Here is a 22,349-nt window from a genome sequence, read left to right on the forward strand (position 1 = left end):
GAGCAGCATTAAAAATTGTCTCAAAAATTAAATAAGTAGATGGCCCAAACCTATTAACCAAACACTCAGGAGGCCAAGGCAGGACTGCTCAGAATCCAAGGCCAGCCTGTGCTACATAAGACCCTGTCCCAGAACAAACAAAAATAACTCCGGCATGATATCTAACTCTAAATTGAAGGCTAGCCTGGGATACCTAAGTTCTGGGGCAGCCAGGTTTACATAGGGAGACTGTCAATGGAGATGATCAATGAGCAAAAGTAAGGACCTTGCCAAATATAGTAGTGCACATCTGTAATTCTGCTAAGGCTTGATGGGACACAGGAGGCTCCCTGAACTCTTAGAGGCCAGGCAGTCTGGTGTGGCCCACAGAGAATAGCAAAAAGACCGCATAAGGGTAGAAAATACCCTTCCCTGGAGCTGGAGAACTGCCTCAGCAGTAGAGGACCCAAATTTGGTTCCCAGCACCCACATCAGAAAGCTTAAAACCATCTGTAACTCCAGCTTGAGAGACCTGACACCTCCTGGCCTCCAGGGGGCACCAGCACTACCATGCATCACACTGAAACCATACACAGGAACACAGGAGTAAACAAAAACAACCCACAGCTTCCTTAGCCTGTTTCCCAGCAGATGCTTTTAGGGTAATTATGGGTTTGGATTTTTTTTCCTTTTTTTTTTATGGTTTCTCTATAAATACCTTCCTAGAACTCGCTGTGTAGACCAGGCTGGCTTTAAACTCAGAGAGATCTGCCTGCCTCTGCCTCCTGAGTGCTGGTCTTAAAAGTATGCACCGCCAGAGCTGGAAAGATGTCTCAGAGGTTAAAGAGCACTGGCTGCTCTTCCAGAGGACCTGGGTTCAGTTCCCAGCACCCACATGGCAGGTAGGTCACAGAACTGTCTGTAACTCTAGGTCCAAAGGATCTGGTGCCTTCACACAGGCATATATACAAAACATCAATGCACGTAAAAGATGGCTGGAATAAAGGTCATTTGTAAAAATAAACTCTGCACTATCCTGCCTGGTTTATGAGCTTTTCTTGTTAGTAAGGTCTGCCTGACCTAGGCTAGGATGACAAAAATGGTGGAATAATCGCCTAACATAGACATGAGGATTTGAGTTCCATCTCCTGCAACACACACGGAAAGTTTTGGGTTGGTTTTATTGTTTTAAGGATTTATTAATTTATTTGAGACAGGGTTTCTCTGTGTATTCCTGGCTATCCTGGAACTCACTCTGTAGGCCAGACTAACCTTGAACTCACAAGGATCCACCTGCCTCTGCTTCCCTAGTGCTGGGATTAAAAGTGTGTGTCACCACCGCCCAGCTTTAAAGATTTGTTTTTAATCAGAGAGGAAAATAGGAAGGGAAAGGTGTGTGTGTGTGTGTGTGTGTGTGTGTGTGTGTGTGTGTGTGTGTTCAAATGGAGACCCAAAGAGGGTATTGCATGAGCTGGAACTGAAGTTACAGACAATTGTGAGCCTGCTATTGTGGGTACTGAGAACTGAACTTGGGTCCAGATCCTCTGGAAGAGCAGCAGGTGGCCTGGTTTTCAGTTTTGTTTGTTTGTTTTCATTTTTGAGACAGTCTCCCTATGTAAACCGTGCTGGCCCAGAACAGATAGCCCAGGTTAGCCTTCAGTTGAGAGTTACAAATTTAGCCACCATGTCAGAGTTGTGTTTGTTTGTTCTGGGCTAGGGTCTTGCTGTGTAATGCAGGCTGGCCTTGGATTCTAGAGTCCTGCCTCGGCCCCCGAGTGCTTGGTTTATAGACTTGGACCATCCTACTTCAAAAGCCACTATTTCCATTTAGGATTGGTTTTCTGGCATAGGAGCTGATTAATTCTTCCCAGCTCCTTTGCACTTGAAGTGTCACCTTGGAATGAGATGGATGACCTGGTCTTTTGGAGTCACACATACTTCACCACCTATTGGCTGGGGTGGTGGTGGATGGGCTGTGGCTTCTGCTGCCACAAGAAGAGTCACAAGTCCAACATATTCTCTCTCTCTCTCTCTCTCTCTCTCTCTCTCTCTCTCTCGTGTGTGTGTGTGTGTAAGACAGGGTCTTTCTACACAGTCCGGTTGTCCTGGAACTTGCTGTTTGGATCAGGCTGGCTTCAGCTCAACAGAGATTCACTTGCCTCTGCTTCCCAAAAGGAAATTAAAGATGTATGCCATCTTGTCTGGCCTGTGTTTTAGTGCTTTGAAACAGGACCTTTCTATGTTACGCAGACACCTAGAACCTTCCTGCCCAAGTCTTCCCAAGGCTGGAATCACAAACCTGCATCACCAACCATGGCCTAACACCTTATGAGCACAATTGGTCCAGGAGCTGACATCAGTGTCACAAGGCTAAGGGCTGGATATCTTCAGAGTTGACTCTTTCAGAGGCTCACGGACTTCTGTGCACTGCCTCTCCTGTTCTTCTGCATTCCAGGACTCCTGATTCCTTCCTGGAATCTCTAGTCTTATCTCACTGGGGCTGTGCCTTGGAGGATGCAAACTGTTTGACCCCAAAGACAGACAGTTGTATACTTGCAAATCCCCATTACTTCCACTTCTCCTTTGAAAAGTTGAAATTCTTAATATTTTATTCATTATTGAGTCAAGTAAGAGCTATGTGACTGGGGAGATGGCTCTGCCAGAGGTGATTACAGGGCATGCTCGAGGGCATGAGTTCAATCCCCAGCACCCACACGATAAGCCAAATGGTGTGCACTGGGAATCCCAGCACTGGGGAGGTGAACTGATGAACTGAGGACTGCATAGGTGGATGTGTAGCTAGATGGGTGGGTGGGTGGGTGGGTGGGTGCATGCTTGTTCGACCTACCAGGAACCGCACCATCAAAGAAAAGTCTCCTCCAGCAGTCATCAACTGCCAATAGCTCCTTAGCTGACGATGGGAGACCTGCCTGTTTCCACTCCATTCTGAAATGTTGACTGGTGTAATCTTGTGCAGACCAGCACAGCTCCTGTGAACTCGTGAGCACAGCAGTCCCATCATGTCCAGAAGACACTGCACTGGTTCTGCTGACCTCAGCTTTTGTGAATTATTAGAAGGGACAAGTTACACACTAGTTGATGGATCTTAATTGGCTTTGCTTTGTGAGCCTAGAACATAGGAATACTTGACTCTGTCAAACGGGCAGTTCTTTAGGCGGAGGGGAAGAAAGGCTGCTGTTTGCCTGTCTGATGGTAGTTTTGAGGTGCTGCACCCCAAACAGAGAAGAAACCAAGACATCGATAAGATTGCTTGTTGTACTAGCATGTGAGTCCTGGGGATTAAGCTCAAGTTGCCGGTCTTAGTGGTAGGCACCTTTACTCCCTGAGCCCTAACTGATCTGCACATCTGATTCTGAGCTGCTCCTTTGTGACAAAGCAAGAGGGGGTTTTTATAGGACTAGGAAGTGACCTATGGTTTTTGCTGTTACCTCTTATTTTTCTTTTTTTGTTTTGTTTTTTTGAGACAGGGTTTCTCTGTAGCTTTGGAGCCTGTCCTCGAGCTCACTCTGTAGAGCAGGCTGTTCTTTAACTCACAGAGATCCGCCTGCCTCTGCCTATCAAGTGCTGGGATTAAAGGCGTGCGCCACCACCAACCAGCTGTTACCTCTTTTCTTAGAAGGGTAAGTAAGTAGCTGATTTTGAGGTGGGCTCTCATGGTTCTCAGGCTGAAGCCATCTTCCTATCTCAGCTACCCCAACACAGGGACTCAGGCAAACACCATTGTTCCTGGTTTAGATATAGACTTTTCAGCTTGAGGACATGGAACTTAGCTTGAGTGACTCTAGTTGAATTTTTAGCCCCACCTGTTGGGCACAGTTCAGGCTCTTAGTATAAATGATGCCTGTAGTTTTTATGTAACAAAATGTATGAGATCATGTGTTTATTTTTAAACCAAATGCTGAGGAGATGGCTCAGTCGGTGTTTGCTGTGCAGGTATGAGGACCCGAGTGTGATCCTCAGAACCAAGGTGGAAATGGTGGGTGAAGTGGTATATACACTTGTAATCCCAGCACCAGAGAAGCGGAGACAGGAGGATTCCTGGAGCTTGTTGGCCAGCTAGCTTAGCCCACTAGGTGATCTACAGGCCAGTGAGAGACCCTGCAGTGAGTGACCGTCCTGAGGTAGATGTCAAAAGTTGTCTTTTGACTTCTGAGTGCTCAGACACTTGAATGCACACCTACATGTGTATACCTGTGCACATGGAATCTCTGGCACCTGACATCTCTGTTTCCTCCCTGGTCTACCCTCAAATTTGACAGGTTAACTTTTTTTTTTTCTCCCTTCTAGTGCCAGTGTTGGTAGGAGGGCCTTGTGTGTTCTAGACAAGCACTCTGTCACTGAATTACATCCCTAACCTCCTTGCTCCTTCTCTTCTTCCTTCTGAAGGAGAGAGACAGACAGACAGACAGACAGACAGACAGAGGCAGAGAGACAGAGAGAGTGAGTCGGTCCCCGGACTAGACTGGCCTCTAAATGATAGAGATCCATCTGCCCCTGCTGTATTAGTTAGCTTTGTTATGCAGTGCAGGAGCATCTGCCTAGGGACAGGCACAGTGAGCTGGCCCTCTTGTGTCCGGACAGTAGTGTCCACAGAACAACCTGTGTAAGACAAATACTCATTTGAGACTTTTTTTTAAAAAGGTGATTCTATGTCAAGTTGACAGTGTCAACTATGACAGATGGATAAGTGATATCTACAGACAGGTAGATAGATGGTTAACAGGTAGGTATATAGGTGGTATTGGTTGGTTTTTTTTGTTTTTGTTTTTGTTTTTAACATCTTGGCTCAAACTAGAGTCACCTTGGAAGAGGGAACCTCAGTTGATGAACTGTCAGATTGACCTGTGGGAAAGTCTGTGGGGGGGCATCTTCCTAGTTAATGATTGTTAGGGGAGCATCCAGCCCACTGGGCAGAAGGTGCCACTCCTGGGCAAGTGGTCTTGGGAAAGCAGGTTGAGCAAGCCAGTAAGAAGCACTCCTCCTCTATGGTCTCTGCTTCAGTTCCTGCCCTGCCTGAGTTCCTGTCCTGACTTCCCTCAGCGAAGGACTATAATTTGAGTCAAATAAGCCTTTTTCCTCTCCACGTTTCTTTTAGTTAGTATTTTGTTTTTGTTTTTTCAAATACCAGCAATGATAACCCTAACTGGATAGATGGAGGGATGGATGAACAGATGGATGGTAGATGAGTAGGTGAATGGTAGATGGGCAGAAGGACAGGCTGGATGGGTGGGTAGATGATTGACAGGTGAGTGGATGATGCTGTGCAGATGCATGCATGGGTGGAGAGCTGCACGGTGGTGGATGGGTAGATGCATGGATGCATTGCTGAGAGGTAGGCGGAGGGTAAAAGTGTTGGACAGGGGAAGACAGGTGTTTCTAAGTCAGCTCCCTTTAGACTGGCATCCCAGCAGCCTCTCGGAGGCTTGCCTCTAGGATCTGGGAAAAGGGATAGGAACACGGGGCGTGGCTTGTCTGGGACGGGGCGAGGTCTTGCGTGGCCCCGGATGCAGCTCCGCCCCCACGGAACCGGAAGTGAGCGGGCGCTGGGAGCGGCGGGGCGCGGCGGGATCCTGGCGGACCTGGCTGGCGCGGTGAGTGGGGGAGTGGGGGGGATGGGTGTCCTAGAGAGCTGCGGAAGGGGCGAGAGGGGGTGGGATGGGTTGTCAGGGTACAGGGCCTGGATGGGGGCTCGGAATGCGGGACCGGGACTGGGGGTTGGGGCCGGGACCCGGGTCAGGGATTGGAGTGCGGGGCAGGGTTTGAGGCCCAGGGATACAGGGCCAGGATCCAGGGATCGGGGCCTCAGGGTGCAGGACCGGGATCCGGGGCCAGGGTTCAGGACCAGGACCGAGGGTTCGCACTGTGGGGCCGGGATTGTGGCTTGGAGTTTGGGTCCGGGATCGGGGATCGGGATCCGGGGTGTAGGGCAATGATCAGGTCTCGGGGTGCAGGGCTGGGATCGGGTGTCGGGGTGCAAGGCTAGGATCGGGGAATCGGGGTCATGGCCAAGACCCAAGTTTCGTGGTGGGGGGCCAAAATCGGGAGGTTGGGGTGCGGAGCTGGGATCGGGGGATAGGAGTGCAGGGCCAGGATTGGAGGCTCAAAGTCCCTGGTTGCAGGGTCGGGATGGGGTCGGGTCGGAGGTTTCGGACTCCAGGGCTGGGCTATTCGGTCATCCGTGGAGTAGCCAGGGTGCAGAGCGGCCCAGGCTCTGAGGGGGCGGGGCGTTTGCTCTAGTATTCCTGGGCTTAAAGGAAGGGGTGGGGTTCCCGGGCAGGATCCCAGGATCTGGAGGTGAGGTGTGAAACCAGCTTGGGGTGTTCTGGGTCAGAGTGCATAGTTAGGGGTCTGGGGAGTCAGAGTACCTGGACTAGGGACAGAATGGAACCCTGAGGGCTGGGAAAAGCTGGTGGGGGTGGGGAGACTTTGGTTGTAGAATCTAGTGGAATGGTGAGGGCCTGGGGGAAGTTGTTGGGCCTGGAGAGCCTGAGATTCCAGAATCCAGTGAAATTATGAATGTCTGAGGGCCTTTGGGAAGTAGGCAGGGTGGGCAGTTAGTGTTCCGGGGCCTAGGATGATTGGGGTCCAGCCCTCTGGGCTGGGCTGTGAGGGGACTGGCCTGGACACTTGAGAGAAATTTGCAATGGGGTCAGTGGAAATCCAAGCTGCTAGCTTGCATCCTGGAGCTAGGGAGCCTGGAATCCAGCTGCCCCTCCTCCTGGGTGTGTGCCCAATCATTGCAGAGGTGCTTGTGCCGGGTCTTTCCCCCTGTTTCCTTTTGGTCTGTGTGAGGGATGGGATCCTCCAGCCAAGGAGAAGGGATTCCATTTTGTACCCAGTCTGCCCTGGGCCATGTCAGTAGCCTGATCCAGCAGGTCCTCACCATTCAGTAGGCCCCCACGGTCAGCGCAGACAGCCCTCCTGTCCACCAGGGGCCAGGCCACTGTGGATCTGAGGACCCGCCTCAGCACCGATGCCTCACCCAGAGTGAGTCACCAGTTCAGGCCCTGAGTCAACACTGCTTCTCTTTGGCTGAGAGAATTTTCACCAGAAATTCCAACAAGGAGGGAGAAGCAGCTTTAAGTGGGAACTTCAGGCAGGGGAATGCAGAGCTGGTACTAGCTCCCTGGGAACTAGAAACGGAGCCTCCGCTAGAGCACCTTCCCCCATAGAGTCTTTTCCCCTGATGCTTCCTCTTCTGTTGGCCTTGAAACCTGGACCTCGCTAGACAATTCCTCTACCCAGCTGCAGCCGCAACCCCAGCCTGAGAGCAGACCTTTAATTGAGGCTTTGTGACAGTGGTACCTCTAACACCTTGTAAATGCCAGGAGATGTAATTGGCCCTTCAGATCTTCGTCCTGTTAGTTGGGAAGGCACCAGGTGGAACTCAGCATTATCTTAGCGCCCTTACCTTCCTGTTCTGTGTTCCGGGCATGGTCGTGTCTGCCTACCAGCTTGTCTCTTGGTGGTGTCCCTGCTCAGGCTAGCCCACTCTCTCTGTGTACTGTCTTTGCTGGCCTCAGTAGGCATTGGGGGTGGGGTGGTTGGTGCCTTCGTGACTGCTCCTGGCCCTAGCCACTTTCCTATTCTCTTTGCTCTGCTGTGCTGTAGGTATCAGGTTCAGGCCCTCAGGATAGAGGATTCCTTCATCCTGTGACTGGATCCCTTCTAGTTGAGCTTTGTGCTGGCTGTGCAGTGGCTTTCTCTGTCTTTGTCATCTTTCTGTACTTGGCCTTTGCAGTGGTTTCATCTGTTGTTTGAATCTTTTTTTTTTTTATATCTGCTTTATTGAACTACAGTTTACCCCCGTGTGGTCACTGAGCTAAAGGGTTCAGTGGTTATTGGTACGTTCAGAGTTGTGCAGCCAACCCCACAAGCAGTTTAGGTTTTCTCAGAGAGATACATAGGATGGGCGTGTTCGTGGTCCCAGCGACAGAAGGACCTTGAGCCCAAGGAGTTCTGGTCAGTGTGGGTCGCAAACAAAGCTAGAGTCTGTCTGTCTTATCTGTCTGTCCCTCCCTCCTGTCACTCCTCTTTCCCACTCCCTTTTTGGTGGTAGTTGGGGTGCAATTAGATCTCTATCGCTTTGATTGGCCTGGAAGTCACTATATAGATCAGCCTAGTCTCAAACCTGCAGCCATCCTCCTGCCTCTTGGGTGTTGGGATTTAGATGAGAAGGCCCAGAGGGTAAAGGGCACTTGGCACTGAGCCTGACAGCCTGTGTTCGATCCCTGGGACCCACATGGTAGAAGGAGCAGTTCAGATTATTGACTTCTACAAGGATGCTATGACACATGGCATTGCTCCAAAGACACACGCGAACACAGATACATGCATGTACACAGACTCATAAAGGCAGACAGACAGATACACACCCAGGCTTCTGTCCAGTGTATCTGTTGTATTTTTATGTCCTTCCTTGTATTCTTGATGTAACATCTAAGACTTTATCAGCGAATTCCAGTCAGAACAATCACATTCATCTCGTGGTTTCGTGTGTGAGGTGGAGCAGCGAGGCCTTACTTAGATCCAAAAATTGCATAAGCTTATTTTCAACTGGTTGTTTTCATGATCATAAAGTTGAGAACACTGAGTGTATGGCTGGGAACATAGTTTGGTGGCAGAGTGTTTGTTGAGTGTGAGTGAGACCCTGGGCTCAGCCGTAGTATTGCCCTTCACTGACTGCGTATCTGGCTTTTCACACGGGTTCTGGGCTCAAACTCAGGTCATCAGGCTTGTAGAGCAAGCACTTTTATCTGCTGAGCCGTGGCAGTTTGTGTTTGTGTGTGTGTGTTTGTGTGTGTGTGTGTGTGTGTGTGTGTGTGTGTGTGTGTGTGTGTGTGTATGTGTGTGTGTGTATGTATGTGTAGCCCAGGCTGGCTAAGGATGAGACCGATAGAAACTCCTGCTCCTCCTACCTTTACCCCCAGCTGTGGGGTCACAGGTGTGCTCCTTTTTGCTGGTTCCTCAGTTTGGCTTTTGAGACAAGCTCTCTTTCTGTGGTTTGTGCTGGCCTGGCTCTCTGCCGTAGCTGGGGTCACAGGCATGTGCCACCCGGCTGGGCTTCTGTTACTGTCTGTAAACACAGTGGCAGAGTTTCATTGCTTTTCACCTTCATAAGTTAGAGCGGACAAGAAACAAAGTATCTCAGCTTTACAGCAAGCAGGACACGAGCTGGCCATGGAGGCTGCAATCTCCGATCTCCGGTTGCATTCGGGGGGCCTGTAGGGTGGGTATGAGTTTTTGAATCTGCCAAGTCCTCCGGTTCCTGTGGGCTGAGACCTCTGATTAGTGAGAAGCCAGCTTTCCTGTCTGCCGATGTTGTGTGCACTCTGTGTGCTGGGGACATGGAGGTTCTCTAAAAGCGCCCCACGGGGGGTGTTGCCCAGAGAGCTCAGCACAACCTTTCTGAGCCTCCAGTTTTCTCTTCGCAGGCGTTCGCTGTTGTCACAGATGCCAGCACATTTCTCCCTGGATTCCTTGGATCTGGATAGACTGTGAGCTGCTCCTCGCAGCACAGAAGGAAGGTTTGTGTCTTGTGAAGGCTCCAGTTTGCTTTCTCCTGGGTCAGGTGTGGGTAGGGCTCTCTTCCTGACCGTGTAGAAGGAGACTGGGGGTGGCGGTGGGGTGTATATGTAGGAAACAGCAATAACCTTTTCAAAGAAATCTAAAACTGACTTAAGGGAACCAGCCCCCAGTCAGATCCAGGGTAAATAAGAAAATCCATGAAGGCGGAGATAGCTTAGGAAAAATCCTTATCTGTCTAAAGATTAGACTTTTTCTATCTGGGGTGGGGAGAAAAGGAACGCAGATCTTTCGTGATGGTAACTTTTTCTTTATTTCATCTTGAAAAAATCTTGAATAATCTCTTTTGCTTGCTCCTTCTGTCTCTGCTCCGCCAGTGCTGCCCTTTCTTGGCTGCTCCTTTCCTCTCTGCCTTGCCACCCTTCTCTGCTGCCTCCCCCCCCCCCCCAGCCAAACTCTGGACAACTCTAAGTTACATTTTCAGGGCTCAACCCATTCTTAAAACCCAAGATAAGTCACATAGTTTCTCTTAGGCTAGGGATGTCACAATGACCGACCAGTGAGCAACCAGGGCTTTACACGTAGCTCTAAGTTGGTGAGGATTCCCAGACAGTAAATAATCGAGCCCTGAGGTGGGGATACAGCAGAAAGAAATGTCCATTGCTGCAGGGAGTTATGTGCAAAGTTGCTTCTAACTTTTGACCTTGAATCAGCACTAAATAGCACCTGGGAAAAATGACCTTGTGGATTTGTCTCTAGGGGCAACCAGATATTGTTTCCAGAGGCAACCAGCCTGCTTTGAATCTGCTCTGAAGTCTAAAGTTAGCTGTCTGTGTAAAAGGCAGTCTTTGTGACTGAGAATCCTGTCTCAGTCTGAGTGATGTAAGATATCTTAGTATTATTTCTATTCACCAGAACTATACAGTTACAGAAATCATCCTTCTGACCATCCACAGCTATATGTGTGCCTAGAAAATGGAATATTTTCACAAGATAAACACATAAGCAGTGGGAATAGACCCAAAACTGTTACTAGGGAAAAAAATGAAGTGATTCATTAGAGAAATTATAGACAGGAGCAACTGGTTTCCACAACCAGTGACCCCACAGTCTTACCAGGTGGGGTTCCCCTCCAGGGAATCATGTGTCTGATGGGTGGACCTGCTGAACGCTAATTGTCACCTGCTGTATACCCCCGGCAGCTCTCAGCAGGGCCTGGGAAGATGGCTCAGTGGGGTAACGTGTTTGCCATGCAAACATAAGGACCTGAGCTTGAATCCCCAGAACCCAAGTCAAAGCCAGGCACAGGGCACACATCTGTGAAATGCTAGGGCAACAACAGGCAGATCCCTAGAGTTTGATGGCCATCTAGCCTAGCCAGTTGGTGAGCTCTGGGTTCTGTGAAGAGATACTGTCCCCAAAATGACGGGGAGGGCTGACAAATTGGCTCAGCGGGTAAGTGCTTGCTACCAAACCTGATAGCTTAAATACAATTCCTGGGACCTATAGCGTGGAGGAAGAGAATGTGTGCTGTGGTCTTGGCTATTGATGTTCTTTAAGGTTCTGTCAAGGGCTGGGGAGCTGGCTCAGTGTGAGAGTCCTCAGAACCCATGTAAATGACAGGTGGGCTCCGTGGCCTGCCTATAATCCTAGCCTCAGAAGGCAGAGGTGGGAGATCCCCAGAGTAAACTAGCTGCTGAGCCTTATCAGTGAGCTTTGGGTTTGAGTGAGAGACCCTAACTCATTGAATAAGGTGGAAAAGTGATGGAGGACACACGTGTGCATACGTGTGTACTCACAAAAACACGGAAAAACAAAAACAAAAAAGTTCTTAAAAGTAGGTCGTGTTTGGAGCATTCTTGCACACAGGGTTTAACGGCCCACTAGCAACCTCTGCTATATGTAAGGCTGGTGCTGCATGTGTGCTGTGCTTCCCAGTAGATGGCAAATCTGCGCTCAGCTAAGCTGCTCAAGGCCTTATTGGATTTGGTCATCCAGATTAAGACAGCCATCATAGTCCCAGGGGCCAAAATAATCTTAAATTGTGATAAAAGAAACATTACATGACATTTACCAGGAGTGACACTTCTGGGATACCAGACTTGCATGACCCCTGGTGATGCTGCCTCTGGAGTAGAGCCACTGAAGGTCAGGGTGCTCACTGATGGAGAACATGTACACCCACGTCGTTGATTTGAAATAGGGCCTCACTCTGTAGCTCAGTCTGGTCTGGTGTAACTTGTGGCAGTCCTCCTGCCTCAGCCTATCTAGTGTTCAGATTATTAATGTGAGACATCACACCCCTCTTTCACCTTTGTATTTTAAGTGTGTAGATGTTTTGCCTGTGTGTGTGTGTGTGTGTGTGTGTGTGTGTGTGTGCGCACGCGCATGTGCGTACACACACACACTACATGTGTACATTGCCTATAGAGGCTAGAAGAAGGAGTCAGATCCCCTGGGGCTGAAGTTAAAGACAGCTGTAAGCTGTTTTGTGGGTGCTGGGACTGAACCTTGGTTTCTGGAAGAACAAGTGCTCTTAACCTCTGAACCATCCCTTCAATTCCAGCCTTGTTATTTTGAGTCGGGTTCTTATTGGCCTGGAACTCACTAAGTAGGCTAACCTGGCCAGTGAGCCCCATGGGTCCTCCTGTCTCTACCTCCCCAGCGCTGGGGTTACTGTTGTAATTTTAAAAAACAGCACAAGAAAGATACCATGCGGCAAGGCTCACATGGAGGGGTTTTTTATTGGGGGAAAGGGAATGGGAAAAGAGGGGTATTGGAGGTGGGGGAGACCGGCCCCTGGTGACAGGAGCTGCAGAAAAGAAAACAGAGGAAGAGAGACAGACAGACAGACAGAGACTAGAGGTGGGCAAGGCCCGCCTTTTTAACAGGAGCGTGGAGAACGTGCGCAGGAGGTGCTCTTAGTGGCTGCAGCTGAGGACGTATCCTGTCAGGATCTCACGGCCAAACCAGTACAGATGCCTGAATACCATTACCCCACGACAGCCAGATTTTTTGACATGGATGCCAAGGGAAGCATTGGATGGAGCTGTCTACCAAGCTCCTCCTTCAGGACTCTTAATATGAAGCTTTGATTCCTTCAGGAGTTCTTAAGTTCAGTGACTGCCCTCAGTTCAGTGACCGCCCTCTGGGGGATGTGGCCTTCTGAGGGTTTGGATCAGGGCTTCTGTGGGGTCCTGGGTCACCCTCCCAGGTGGCTCTTTGCTGCTTTTTCAGATGTGGAAAGCTTCTGCAGGCCACGCTGTGTCTATCACCCAGGACGATGGGGGAGCCGATGATTGGGAGACTGACCCTGATTTTGTGGTAAGAGTCACCACCAGCTCTGCCTTCCTGGGCGTTTGCCACTGAGGTTCCCAGCCTGGTCCTGCACTGAGCTGGTTTATTTCCTCCAGGGCATGGGGTATACAAGTTAGGCCTTGGTGTACTGGTAAGGATGTGAGATGTACTAATTAGGTCTCAGGGCATGGGATGTATTACTTCTCCAGGGTAGAGGTATACTAGTTAGAATATGGGGTGTGCTAAAGTGCGGGATGTGCTAGTTAGGAAACAAGATATGCTAGTTAGGGCTTTGGGTATACTAGTTAGGGCATGGATGTACTACTTACTTTTCCAGGGTGGGGATATACTAGTTAGGGTACAGGGTATACTAGTTAGGGCTTTGGGTGTGCTAGTTACTTCTCTAAGGTGGAGATATACTAGTTAGGATACAGGTATATACTAGTTAGGGTACAGGGTATACTAGTTAGGGCTTGGGGTGTGCTAGTTACTTCTCTAAGGTGGAGATATACTAGTTAGGATACAGGTATATACTAGTTAGGGTACAGGGTGTACTAGTTAGAGCTTAGGATGTGCTAGTTACTTCTCTTTGCAGAACGATGTGAGTGAAAAGGAACAAAGATGGGGCGCCAAAACCGTGCAGGGATCGGGGCACCAGGAACACATCAAGTAAGTACCTGTGGCACCCCGTTCTCCCACAGGCCCCCTCTGTAGAGAGATAAGAGCAGCCTTGCCTTGCTTCTCTAGGTGATAGTCATTACAGGGGTTCATAGGGTCTGTGGGCCTCAGGTCTCAGGTGCACACAAGCGATGGACATGAAGCCTAGCTTTTATAAACCATATTTTCCAACACAGAACACAGTCGTGGGAGCTCTTTGCTCCAAGTGGCAGCTTTGGAGGGTGTGAGATGGCTTTGAGTAACTTGGGCCCCAAACACCCCTTCATTTGGATCATTGTCTGCGAGTTGTCGTGCGTTATGGAATTTAGTGGTTGACACAGCGTAAAATGTGCCATGCCGTGGAGTCTGACCCCGCACCTTCTGAAATGCCAGCTCTACAGCAGCATGCGCTCCCGCTAAGGAGGGTGAACAGACCCTCCACAGACACCCAGATGGTGTTTTAGTCCCCACAGAGTTCAGAATACATCCGCAGTGCCTGCTTTGGTATTTTGGCTACTGTATCTTTGTCTCTGAACATTGGGTCAGGTGCCCAGAAGAGGTCTGTGTCTGAGCGCCGGCTTGTGGGAGGATGTTAGTTGTTATATCTATCATCTCCGTGAGATAGAATCCTGCTGAGTTTCCCTGTCTTGGTCTCACCCTCCAGGCTCATGCTGTCCTTTCTCACAGTGGCTCCCTGGACCTGAGTGTAGGGTAGCCCACGCCTCCCACAAAAGAGGCCTTCGAGTTTCCATAGTGTAGGTGGGGTCACAGGTGGGACAAAGGGCCTGCGGTCCATTAGAGAGGGTGTGGTATGAGAGGTGAGCAAGAATCTGGGCCACCGTGCCTGTGGGTCTCTTCCCGTGATTCGAGAACACACTGGGGAGGGTGAATGGAAAGATCTGTGAGGCTCTCTGGATGGATAAAGACGGGGTGGGAGGGGACGGACAGGGGACATGTGGGTATCCCATGATCCTTCTCAAGTTGTTGGGGTGGTGTTTCTCTTCTGTTGCTCATCAGGGATTGGTGGGTCCAGACCTGGTGTCTATTCTGGTCACACTCTTGGGCCTGCCGTCACATGCAGAGCTTTGGGCTACGTGTCTCCCATTAGAAAGGCCCTGTGTTCAGGCGGTGTCTCAGTGACAGCTGCTTCCGGGCAGTCAGATTCTGATTGTCTTCCGACCGTGTTGCCATTGTTCCTTGTCTGAGTCTGTTCTGCACTGCTGTGAACACCATGACCAAATGTAGCCTGGGGAGGAAAGGATTTATTTCACCCTACAGCTTTTAAGTCTGTCTCTGTGGGAATCGGGGCAGGAACTGAATGAAGCAGAGGCTGTGGAAAAGGCTCCTTACCAGCCTGCTCCTCAGGACTACTGGCCAGGGGTAACACTACCCCCAGTGGGCAGCAAGGAAATGCCCTATGGTCAGTCTGATGGCATTTTCTCAGTTGAGATCTCCTCTTCTGAGAGGACTCTAGCTTGTGTCAAGTTGCCAAAATGCTAACAGCCAGCTTCTGATGACCTTGGGGGTTTGGAGGAGGGTCCCTTTGGGTAACATTTGCAGAGCTCAAAGCTCAGATGCAGTATCGCTGCCCCTAGAGCCAGCGGCATGGTCCTGTGTGGATTTAGATCTGTGCTCCTCCCCTATACAAGCTGTGGCAGAGCCATGGAGACAAGCACAGTGAAAAGACAGGATATAACTCAGTGAGAAAACCCTGCAGACTCACAAGGACATCACTACCCTTGGCTTGTCCCGCTGGCGGGTAAGCTGCAAGCCTGAACCCTAACATAGTCCTGCTTCCTCTCCCTTCCAGCATCCACAAGCTCCGAGAGAATGTCTTTCAAGAGCACCAGACCCTCAAGGAGAAGGAGCTGGAAACAGGACCCAAGGCTTCCCACGGCTATGGCGGGAAGTTCGGCGTGGAGCAGGATAGGATGGACAAAGTAAGTGGCTGCTCAGGCTGGGCTGCTGGCCTGCATAGGGACACAGTGTGGATGGCAGTCACACTTTTCTGAGTCACAGCGTGGGGTTGGGTTTTATGAGGGTGAGGGCTGCTCTGAGGGTCCACTAGAGGCTGCCCACTTGTGAAGCTCTCCTGTGTTTCTAGAAGCCCTTTTTCAAATTGTCAGAGGCTCCGGCCAGCGGCTGATGTGTAGACGGCTCTCTGGGGTAGATCAGCATCATGACCAGCTTTGTGAGCAGGACAGAGCCCAGAAGCATCCAGCCCACAGATGTCATGGTCACTGCATGTGGTTGAGATGGGCCAGTCCACAGCGTGAGGTCAGCTCTGAGGCCCTTTGCTCACATCGCATGTGTGGAGTCCACTGACTCCTGGCTTATGTCCTATCTGCATTTGTGAGCCACTCTGCAACCAGGCTGGGGAAGATACAAACTATCTGGCAGTTGTGGCTGAGCCCCTGGGAGTGTCATCGATGGGTTCTGACTGATGAGCAGATACCACAGGCAGCTGCTGTCTAAGCCATCAGTTTGGGGCGGTGTTTCCATTATTCCCCCAAGACGAGGGAGTGGGGCCCACTCTGGGGCTCACTCTAGGCAGGCTGGTTTTTCCAGAGAGAAGGCTTCAGCATATGGGCATGTCTTCCGGAATGCAGGCTTTCACACTCTGTTGATGCTGTACCAGGGGTGAAGCCCGAGTGAGCATTGTGAGGTGGTTTTGATGGGCAGACAGTGCTGCCGCTGGATAGATGTGGAAGCGAGACTCAGCTGCTGCCCATCCTGATGGGTGACTCCCTCACACATGGATTGTATTCAACTATGCTAGGCATAAAAGGCGATGGCCACATCTCAGTGAGAGGCCATTGTCCACCAGAGGAATGGGCGGGTAAGCCTGAGGGCACCCCAACCATGGACAGTGTCTTAGTTAGCGTTTCAGTAGTTATGAAGAGACACCATGGCCATGGCAATTCTTATAAAGGAAAACATTAATTGGGGATGACTTACAGTTTAGAGGTTTAGTCCATTATTGTCGTGGTGGGGAACATGGTGGCATGCGGGCAGACAGGGTGCTGGAGAGTAACTGAGACTTATACATCCCGATCCACAGGCAGTAGGCAGAGAGAGTGACACTGGGTCTGGCTTGAGCATTTGAAATGTCAAAGTCCACGCCCAGTGACACACTTCCTCCAACATGACCACACCTACCAGTGCCACTCCCTAAGCATTCAGATAGAATGGGGCCATTCTTATTCAAACCACCACAGCCAGGGATATTCTGGAACAACATTCTGACAAGATGCTGCCATCTGTAGCAAGGAGATGTGTTCTTGGCTATGCTGCTGCATTGCTGGCACAGAGATGGATGTGCTGGTCCTGACGTGGGCAGTGTGGAGATCTTGCCTGTTCAGGCTCAGTCGGATGCAGAGCACACAACGACGAGACCTAGAGTGGCAGTCTATGGAGAATCTTAGTTTACCGAGGGTGAGCTTAATGCTGGGAATGATGCTTTTTGGCTCTGCGCTGTGAGTGATTGGTCTTCTTTGGCTCAGATCTTGGGCCTCATCAAGCCTGGTCCTTCCTTCACCCTTTGTGCCCACCTTGGCCTCCTTTGGCTCAGATCTCGAGCCTCATCAAGCCTTGTCCTTCCTTCACCCTTTGTGCCCACCTGTCATGGCCTCTATTTCCCTCGATGGCTTCTCATTGCTGTCCTGTGCTGTCATTTTGGGGAGGCATACCCTTCTGGGCTTTGGCTAGACTCACTGCCCTCACCTTGTGCCTGGCGGGTCCTGTGTGCTGGTATGGTGTGTTGTAAGTATGCCCTGCCACACTTCTGTGACTGACTGTTGTCAGTGCCCAGGTGGCTCATGAGCCCCAGACTACTAGAATCTTTAGTTCACCTTGTCTGGATGATGATCAGTAACTCTCAAGCGTTGGTGGCATTAGCCTGGGGCCAACTTGTTGCCTCCCCCTTCCCAGGCCCTGTGCATTGAGGAAAGCTTAGCCCTTGGCTCATGTGAACCCTTGAGAGTTACCTGTTGTCAGAAACCTGAAGATGAATGCTAAGCTATTCATAGCTCGTCTTCTTCAGAAATGGAAAGAAAGATGAGGCCCACAGACTTCTCCAGCCAGACTCATCCAGGGCAGCACACACCGGAGCCCCTGGGTTCCTTTAGGGATCAGGTGACTGTGGCCTGCCAATATGAGACCAAAGCCACTGAGCACACATTCAGTCAGGGCCGAAGCCAGAGCCAGCTGTCACTTTAACCCCTTTTTCTCTTTAACAGTCCTGCTGGGGAATGTCTTTGGCATGGCTGCCGCTCTTTGGTCTTTTGCTGATAGTTTCCGTGTGAGCCTCTAGGCTGCAGGCAGGCCATCGAGCCACACTGGGTTCATAGGCTGTGGCTTGTGGTCTGCTATCAGCTGCTGACCGCAGCTAAGCCTGGGAAGGAGACAAGTCGTTCAGTCAAGGCTTTCTTTGTATGTTCTGTGTATCATCAACCTCAGCGACCTTCATGAAGAGGGGCATTGAGGTCGGTGATCTGTAGCACACAGCCCGAGTGCAAGGTCAAACTGGACAGTTGGCCAACCAAAGGAGGTCTGCGGTACACAGGGCTGACTCTCCCTGTAGGGCAGTCAGAGTTAGGGTTCTGTGTTGCCAGGAGGGCCAAGAAGACAGGTTCCGAGGTGCACAGGCATTGTCTACCCAGAGGAAAGGCCGCAGGACTGCTGTGCTGGGCAGTGGCATCACTGACGGTGGTGACAGCATGGGTATTAGAGCACTGTTCAAGCAGGGTGGGGTGGGGTCTGCTAGCAGGTGGGTGCGCCTTTTGTTGTCTGTTGGTGGGTCTGTGCCTTGAACAGGAGGCCCTGGGGAACCTGCATCCTTTGGTGGGGCTGGTGTGAGGTGACAGCGCTTGGCTCTTGTCTGTGTGGTCTGCATGTGGGGATGTGTGGAATGCACACCTGCTTTGTCTGCTTCAGCACGATCACAAAGTGTGTGCCCTGCTTTGACTCTTGGGGTCACAGCCTGTGAAAGCACCACACACTGAGACAGTGGCTGATAGAAATGGCTCTTCCATTGCATACCATAGGTTCTGCCCTTTGTTCTTACCTGGTTCCATCCAAAGTTCCTGTCTGCAGTCAGGGGTGTTAGCCTGGAGGATCTCTAAAAGTTTGGGGTGCCCTGTAGAAGCTCAAACAGTTCAGATTTATGTCCTGGGATTTAGGGTCCTGAGGGCAAAGGCTCACCTCACTGACGGAGTGACATCCCTTTAGCCCAGAGTAGCGGCAGCAGCAGAGTGGGGGAGTGGGTTGCTGTGCCACACTGGGCATGGGTGCATAATGCCGCGTCTTTGTTCTTCATTCCAGTCAGCCGTTGGCCATGAGTACCAGTCAAAACTTTCCAAGCATTGCTCACAAGTGGACTCAGTCCGAGGCTTTGGAGGCAAGTTTGGTGTCCAGATGGACAGGGTGGATCAGGTGAGTGACAGGCCCAGGGGCTGCAGGCTCCCTGCCACAGCTACAGGCTGCTGTTGAGGCTGCCTTTTTGGCAGTTCACAGGTACCCACTGGCCCCGTGGGAATGCAGAAGGGTGTCCAGATAAGAACTCACAAACTCTCTGATGCTGGCCACATGAGGGGTGCCAGCTGTCCAGTGGGGAGCAGTGACATACAAGACAGGCCTCAGTATACTTGCTGTAGTCCCCCTGTGTGCCTAGCCTCTGAGTCAGCTATGCTTGGCCATTAGGGACCTTTCTCATTGTCTCCCTGGGGTGGATGTGAGTGACAGGCAGAGCACTCCCTCAGAGTGATTGACAGGCAGAGCCCTCCTTCAAAGTGGGGTTTGCTGAGCTGTGGTCTTAGTGTCTAGAGGCTCTGTGGTAAGCCTGGGGCTGTCAGTGGCACGGGAAGCACACCACTTTCAGCATGAGTCCTGGCTTAGTAGCAAGGTCTGACCGTCTGTGTCTGAAGTGGGGGAGGTGCAGAGTCCCAGCTCCAGGTCGTGCTGAGGGCAGGCCACCATAAGGTCCCACGGCAGGCCTGCCATCTTGTTAATGTTCTCAGTAAAGCTTGTTTGGGAAGTCTGTGTGGCAGGGGAATTAATTCCAAATCAGCATGCTGTGCCTGGAATAAGTTAATCAGGCTGGTGCTGGGAGCCTGCACGGGCTAGGAGGGAAACTGCACACACAGACGTGGGTAGTGATGATTGCATCTGTTCTTTGCCTGGGAAACCAAGGTCAAAATTAACATTGTGTAAGCCTGGCACCTGTATTCCCAGCACCTGAGAAGTGGAGGCAGGAGAATTGCCACAAGTTCAGAGTCAGCCTGGGCCAGAGTGAGACACTGTATTGACAAACAAAAAGCCCAACACTAGAGGCTGGGGCGATGGCTCAGATGTCACTGCGCAAGCTTGAGGACCTGTGGTTGGATCACAGCACCCACATAAGCCAGGCTCAGTGTCAGGGTGAGGAGCGGGGGGGGGGGGGGGGGGCAGGGGGATCGCTGGACCTATTGGCTGCCGGTCTTGCTCGAGGTTCCATTAGAGACCCTGTGTCAAGGGAACAAGGCTGACAGTGGTAGAGCAGGCCACCGACATCTTCCTCTGGCCTTTGGATGGACATGCGTGGGCACACACACCTTCCCAAAACCAACATTACTGAAAATTTTGTTTTCTGTGTGCGTGAGTTCAGATGGGTCATCATGGTGACTTGTCCAATACCTGTCCCTCGTGTTTTTGTCCCACAGTCTGCTGTAGGCTTTGAGTACCAAGGGAAGACGGAAAAGCACGCCTCCCAGAAAGGTAAGGGTGCTGATGCCGCTGGAGCAGGAAGGCCTCTGCTGTCTGCTCTGGGTTCCGAGGCCATCTGACTGTTAGAGGGTGTGTGTCCTTGCTGTTGGTGGCACACACGGAGCTCTGTGTCTGCTGTCTCCAGGGGAAACTGCCTTCTCTTTACATGAGCAGACATCTTCAGTGTCGCTCTTTGGCACTGAGGATGAACAGCAAATGTCCCCGAAGACAGAAGCAGAGTTGTGGGCCTGTATTGTCAAAACTGTGCCCTGAAACATGAAAAAGAGAGTTGATTGATTTTCATGATGTCACATGAGTCTGGAGCCTTTTTTTTTTTCAAGCAACCAAGGCAAATCATTTCTTTTTAGTACCCAGGGTTTTTATTTTGTTTTATTTATTTGTTTTTTTAAAAGAAAAACTGTCTTTTTAAATTTTACCAATCCAGGTTCCCATTCCCTCCCCTCCTCCTGTTCCCTCTACCTTCTCCCCCACCTCACCCCTATCCACTCCTCAGAGCAGGTAAGGCACTTTGTTTTGGGGGAAGGTCCAATGCCCTCCCTACTATGTCTTGGCTGAGTAAGGTATCCATTCAAAGAGGATGGGTTCCCAAAAAAACAGTGCAAGCAGTAGAGATAAATCCTGATGCCACTGCCAGTGGCCCCACAGTCTGCCCCAGCCATACAACTGCCACCCACATTCAGAGTTTGGTCCTGTGCTGGTTCTTTCCCTGTCCAACTGGAGTTTGTGAGCTCCCATTAGCTCAGGTAGACTGTTTTAGTGGGTGTCCCCATCATGGTCTTGACCTCTTTGCTCATATTCTCACTCCTCCCACTCTACAACTGGACTTGGGGAGCTCAGTCCAGTGCTCTGCTGCGGGTCTCTGCCTCTGTTTCCATCAGTTACTGGATGTAGATTCTATGGTGACATTTAAGATAGTCATCAATCTCACTAAAGGGAAAGGCCAGTTCGGGCACTGGTGTTGTTTCTTTTAAGATAATGTTGTCCTTTCAAAGCCTGGCTTTGAACTCCTTAATTCTCCCGCCTCAGCCTCATGCGTGCTGGGATGGCAGGTGTGTGGCACTTCACCTGACTGTTAATTGTCATTTTTGTTGTTGGGGACGGAACTCAGAACATCAGCCTTATCCAGTGCTCCCCTGCTTTGGTTCTTGGATCTCTCACCGTAGACCAGGTTGATGAACTGCTATGGCCAGTTCTTTCTATCAGTATAAAACAATTGCGTGCAGTGGTGGAAGTGACTGAACTCTCTCTGCACAAAGTTTGAGGTTGTCCCGTGTCATCTCAGGGATGCAGCCCATACAGTTAAAATGCACACTTTATCTCTCGGAAGTCTTAACTCTTGCCGACTGCATCTTGTCTCTTCAGATTACTCTAGTGGCTTTGGTGGCAAATATGGTGTGCAAGCTGACCGTGTGGACAAGAGTGCCGTGGGCTTCGACTACCAGGGCAAGACGGAGAAGCATGAGTCCCAGAAAGGTGCGGCTGGGCCTGGGCTCCTTTGTGTACGAGAGCACTCCTGTTTGTTTTTGGGTTTGTCTTCCTTTCTTTCTTTCTTTCTTTCTTTCTTTCTTTCTTTCTTCGTTTCTTTATTTATTTTTTTGGTTTTTCGAGATAGCGTTTCTCTGTAGCTTTGGAGCGTGTCCTAGAACTAGCTCTTATAGACCAGGCTGGCCTCGAACTCACCAAGATCCGCCTGCCTCTGCCTCCCGAGTGCTGGGATTAAAGGCATGCACCACCACCGCCCGACTCCTGTTTGTTTTTTTTTTCTTTTACTTTTGTTCCCGTGGACCTTTAATCTTTTCATCTTTTGATGTTTTTTCCTTAGATCTATTTATTTTTATTTGATGTGCATGGCTGTATATGGGAGTTTTGCCTTTATTTATGTATATATACTTTGTGCAGAGGCCAGAAGAGACTGTCAGATCCCCTAGAACTGCATTTATAGATGGCTGTGAGCAGCCATGTCCTCTAGAAGAGCAGCCAGTGCTCTTAACCATTGAATAGCTCTCTAGTGCAATGATTCTCAACCTGTGGGTCATGACCCCATTGGGGGTCAAACAGCTCTTCACAGGGGTCACGTCAGGTATTTATATTACAATTGATAGCTAGCA

At 50.5% G+C, this 22,349-nt stretch overlaps 1 protein-coding gene across 3 annotated transcripts in view; it reads left to right on the forward strand.

Annotated features, from left to right (window-relative positions):
- The first annotated feature begins 5,489 nt into the window (after nucleotides 1-5,489).
- The window catches only part of Cttn (cortactin), a 35,647-nt gene continuing 18,787 nt past the window's right edge, over nucleotides 5,490-22,349 (forward strand). For 2 of the 3 annotated variants that reach the window (XM_048457928.3, XM_048457929.3), the window contains exons 1-8: nucleotides 5,544-5,591; nucleotides 9,435-9,527; nucleotides 12,763-12,849; nucleotides 13,418-13,491; nucleotides 15,290-15,419; nucleotides 18,802-18,912; nucleotides 20,178-20,232; nucleotides 21,604-21,714. In XM_048457928.3, the coding sequence (XP_048313885.2) occupies nucleotides 12,763-12,849; nucleotides 13,418-13,491; nucleotides 15,290-15,419; nucleotides 18,802-18,912; nucleotides 20,178-20,232; nucleotides 21,604-21,714 (568 nt within the window). In that variant the 5' untranslated portion in view covers nucleotides 5,544-5,591; nucleotides 9,435-9,527. Of the gene's footprint in view, nucleotides 5,596-9,434; nucleotides 9,572-12,762; nucleotides 12,850-13,417; nucleotides 13,492-15,289; nucleotides 15,420-18,801; nucleotides 18,913-20,177; nucleotides 20,233-21,603; nucleotides 21,715-22,349 lie in introns of all 3 variants that reach the window. The other variant, XM_085693414.2, reaches the window with a different exon arrangement.

The sequence above is a fragment of the Myodes glareolus genome, chromosome 7 (genome assembly GCF_982192425.1).
Source record: "Myodes glareolus chromosome 7, mMyoGla1.1, whole genome shotgun sequence".
In the NCBI taxonomy this organism is placed as follows: domain Eukaryota; kingdom Metazoa; phylum Chordata; class Mammalia; order Rodentia; family Cricetidae; genus Myodes; species Myodes glareolus.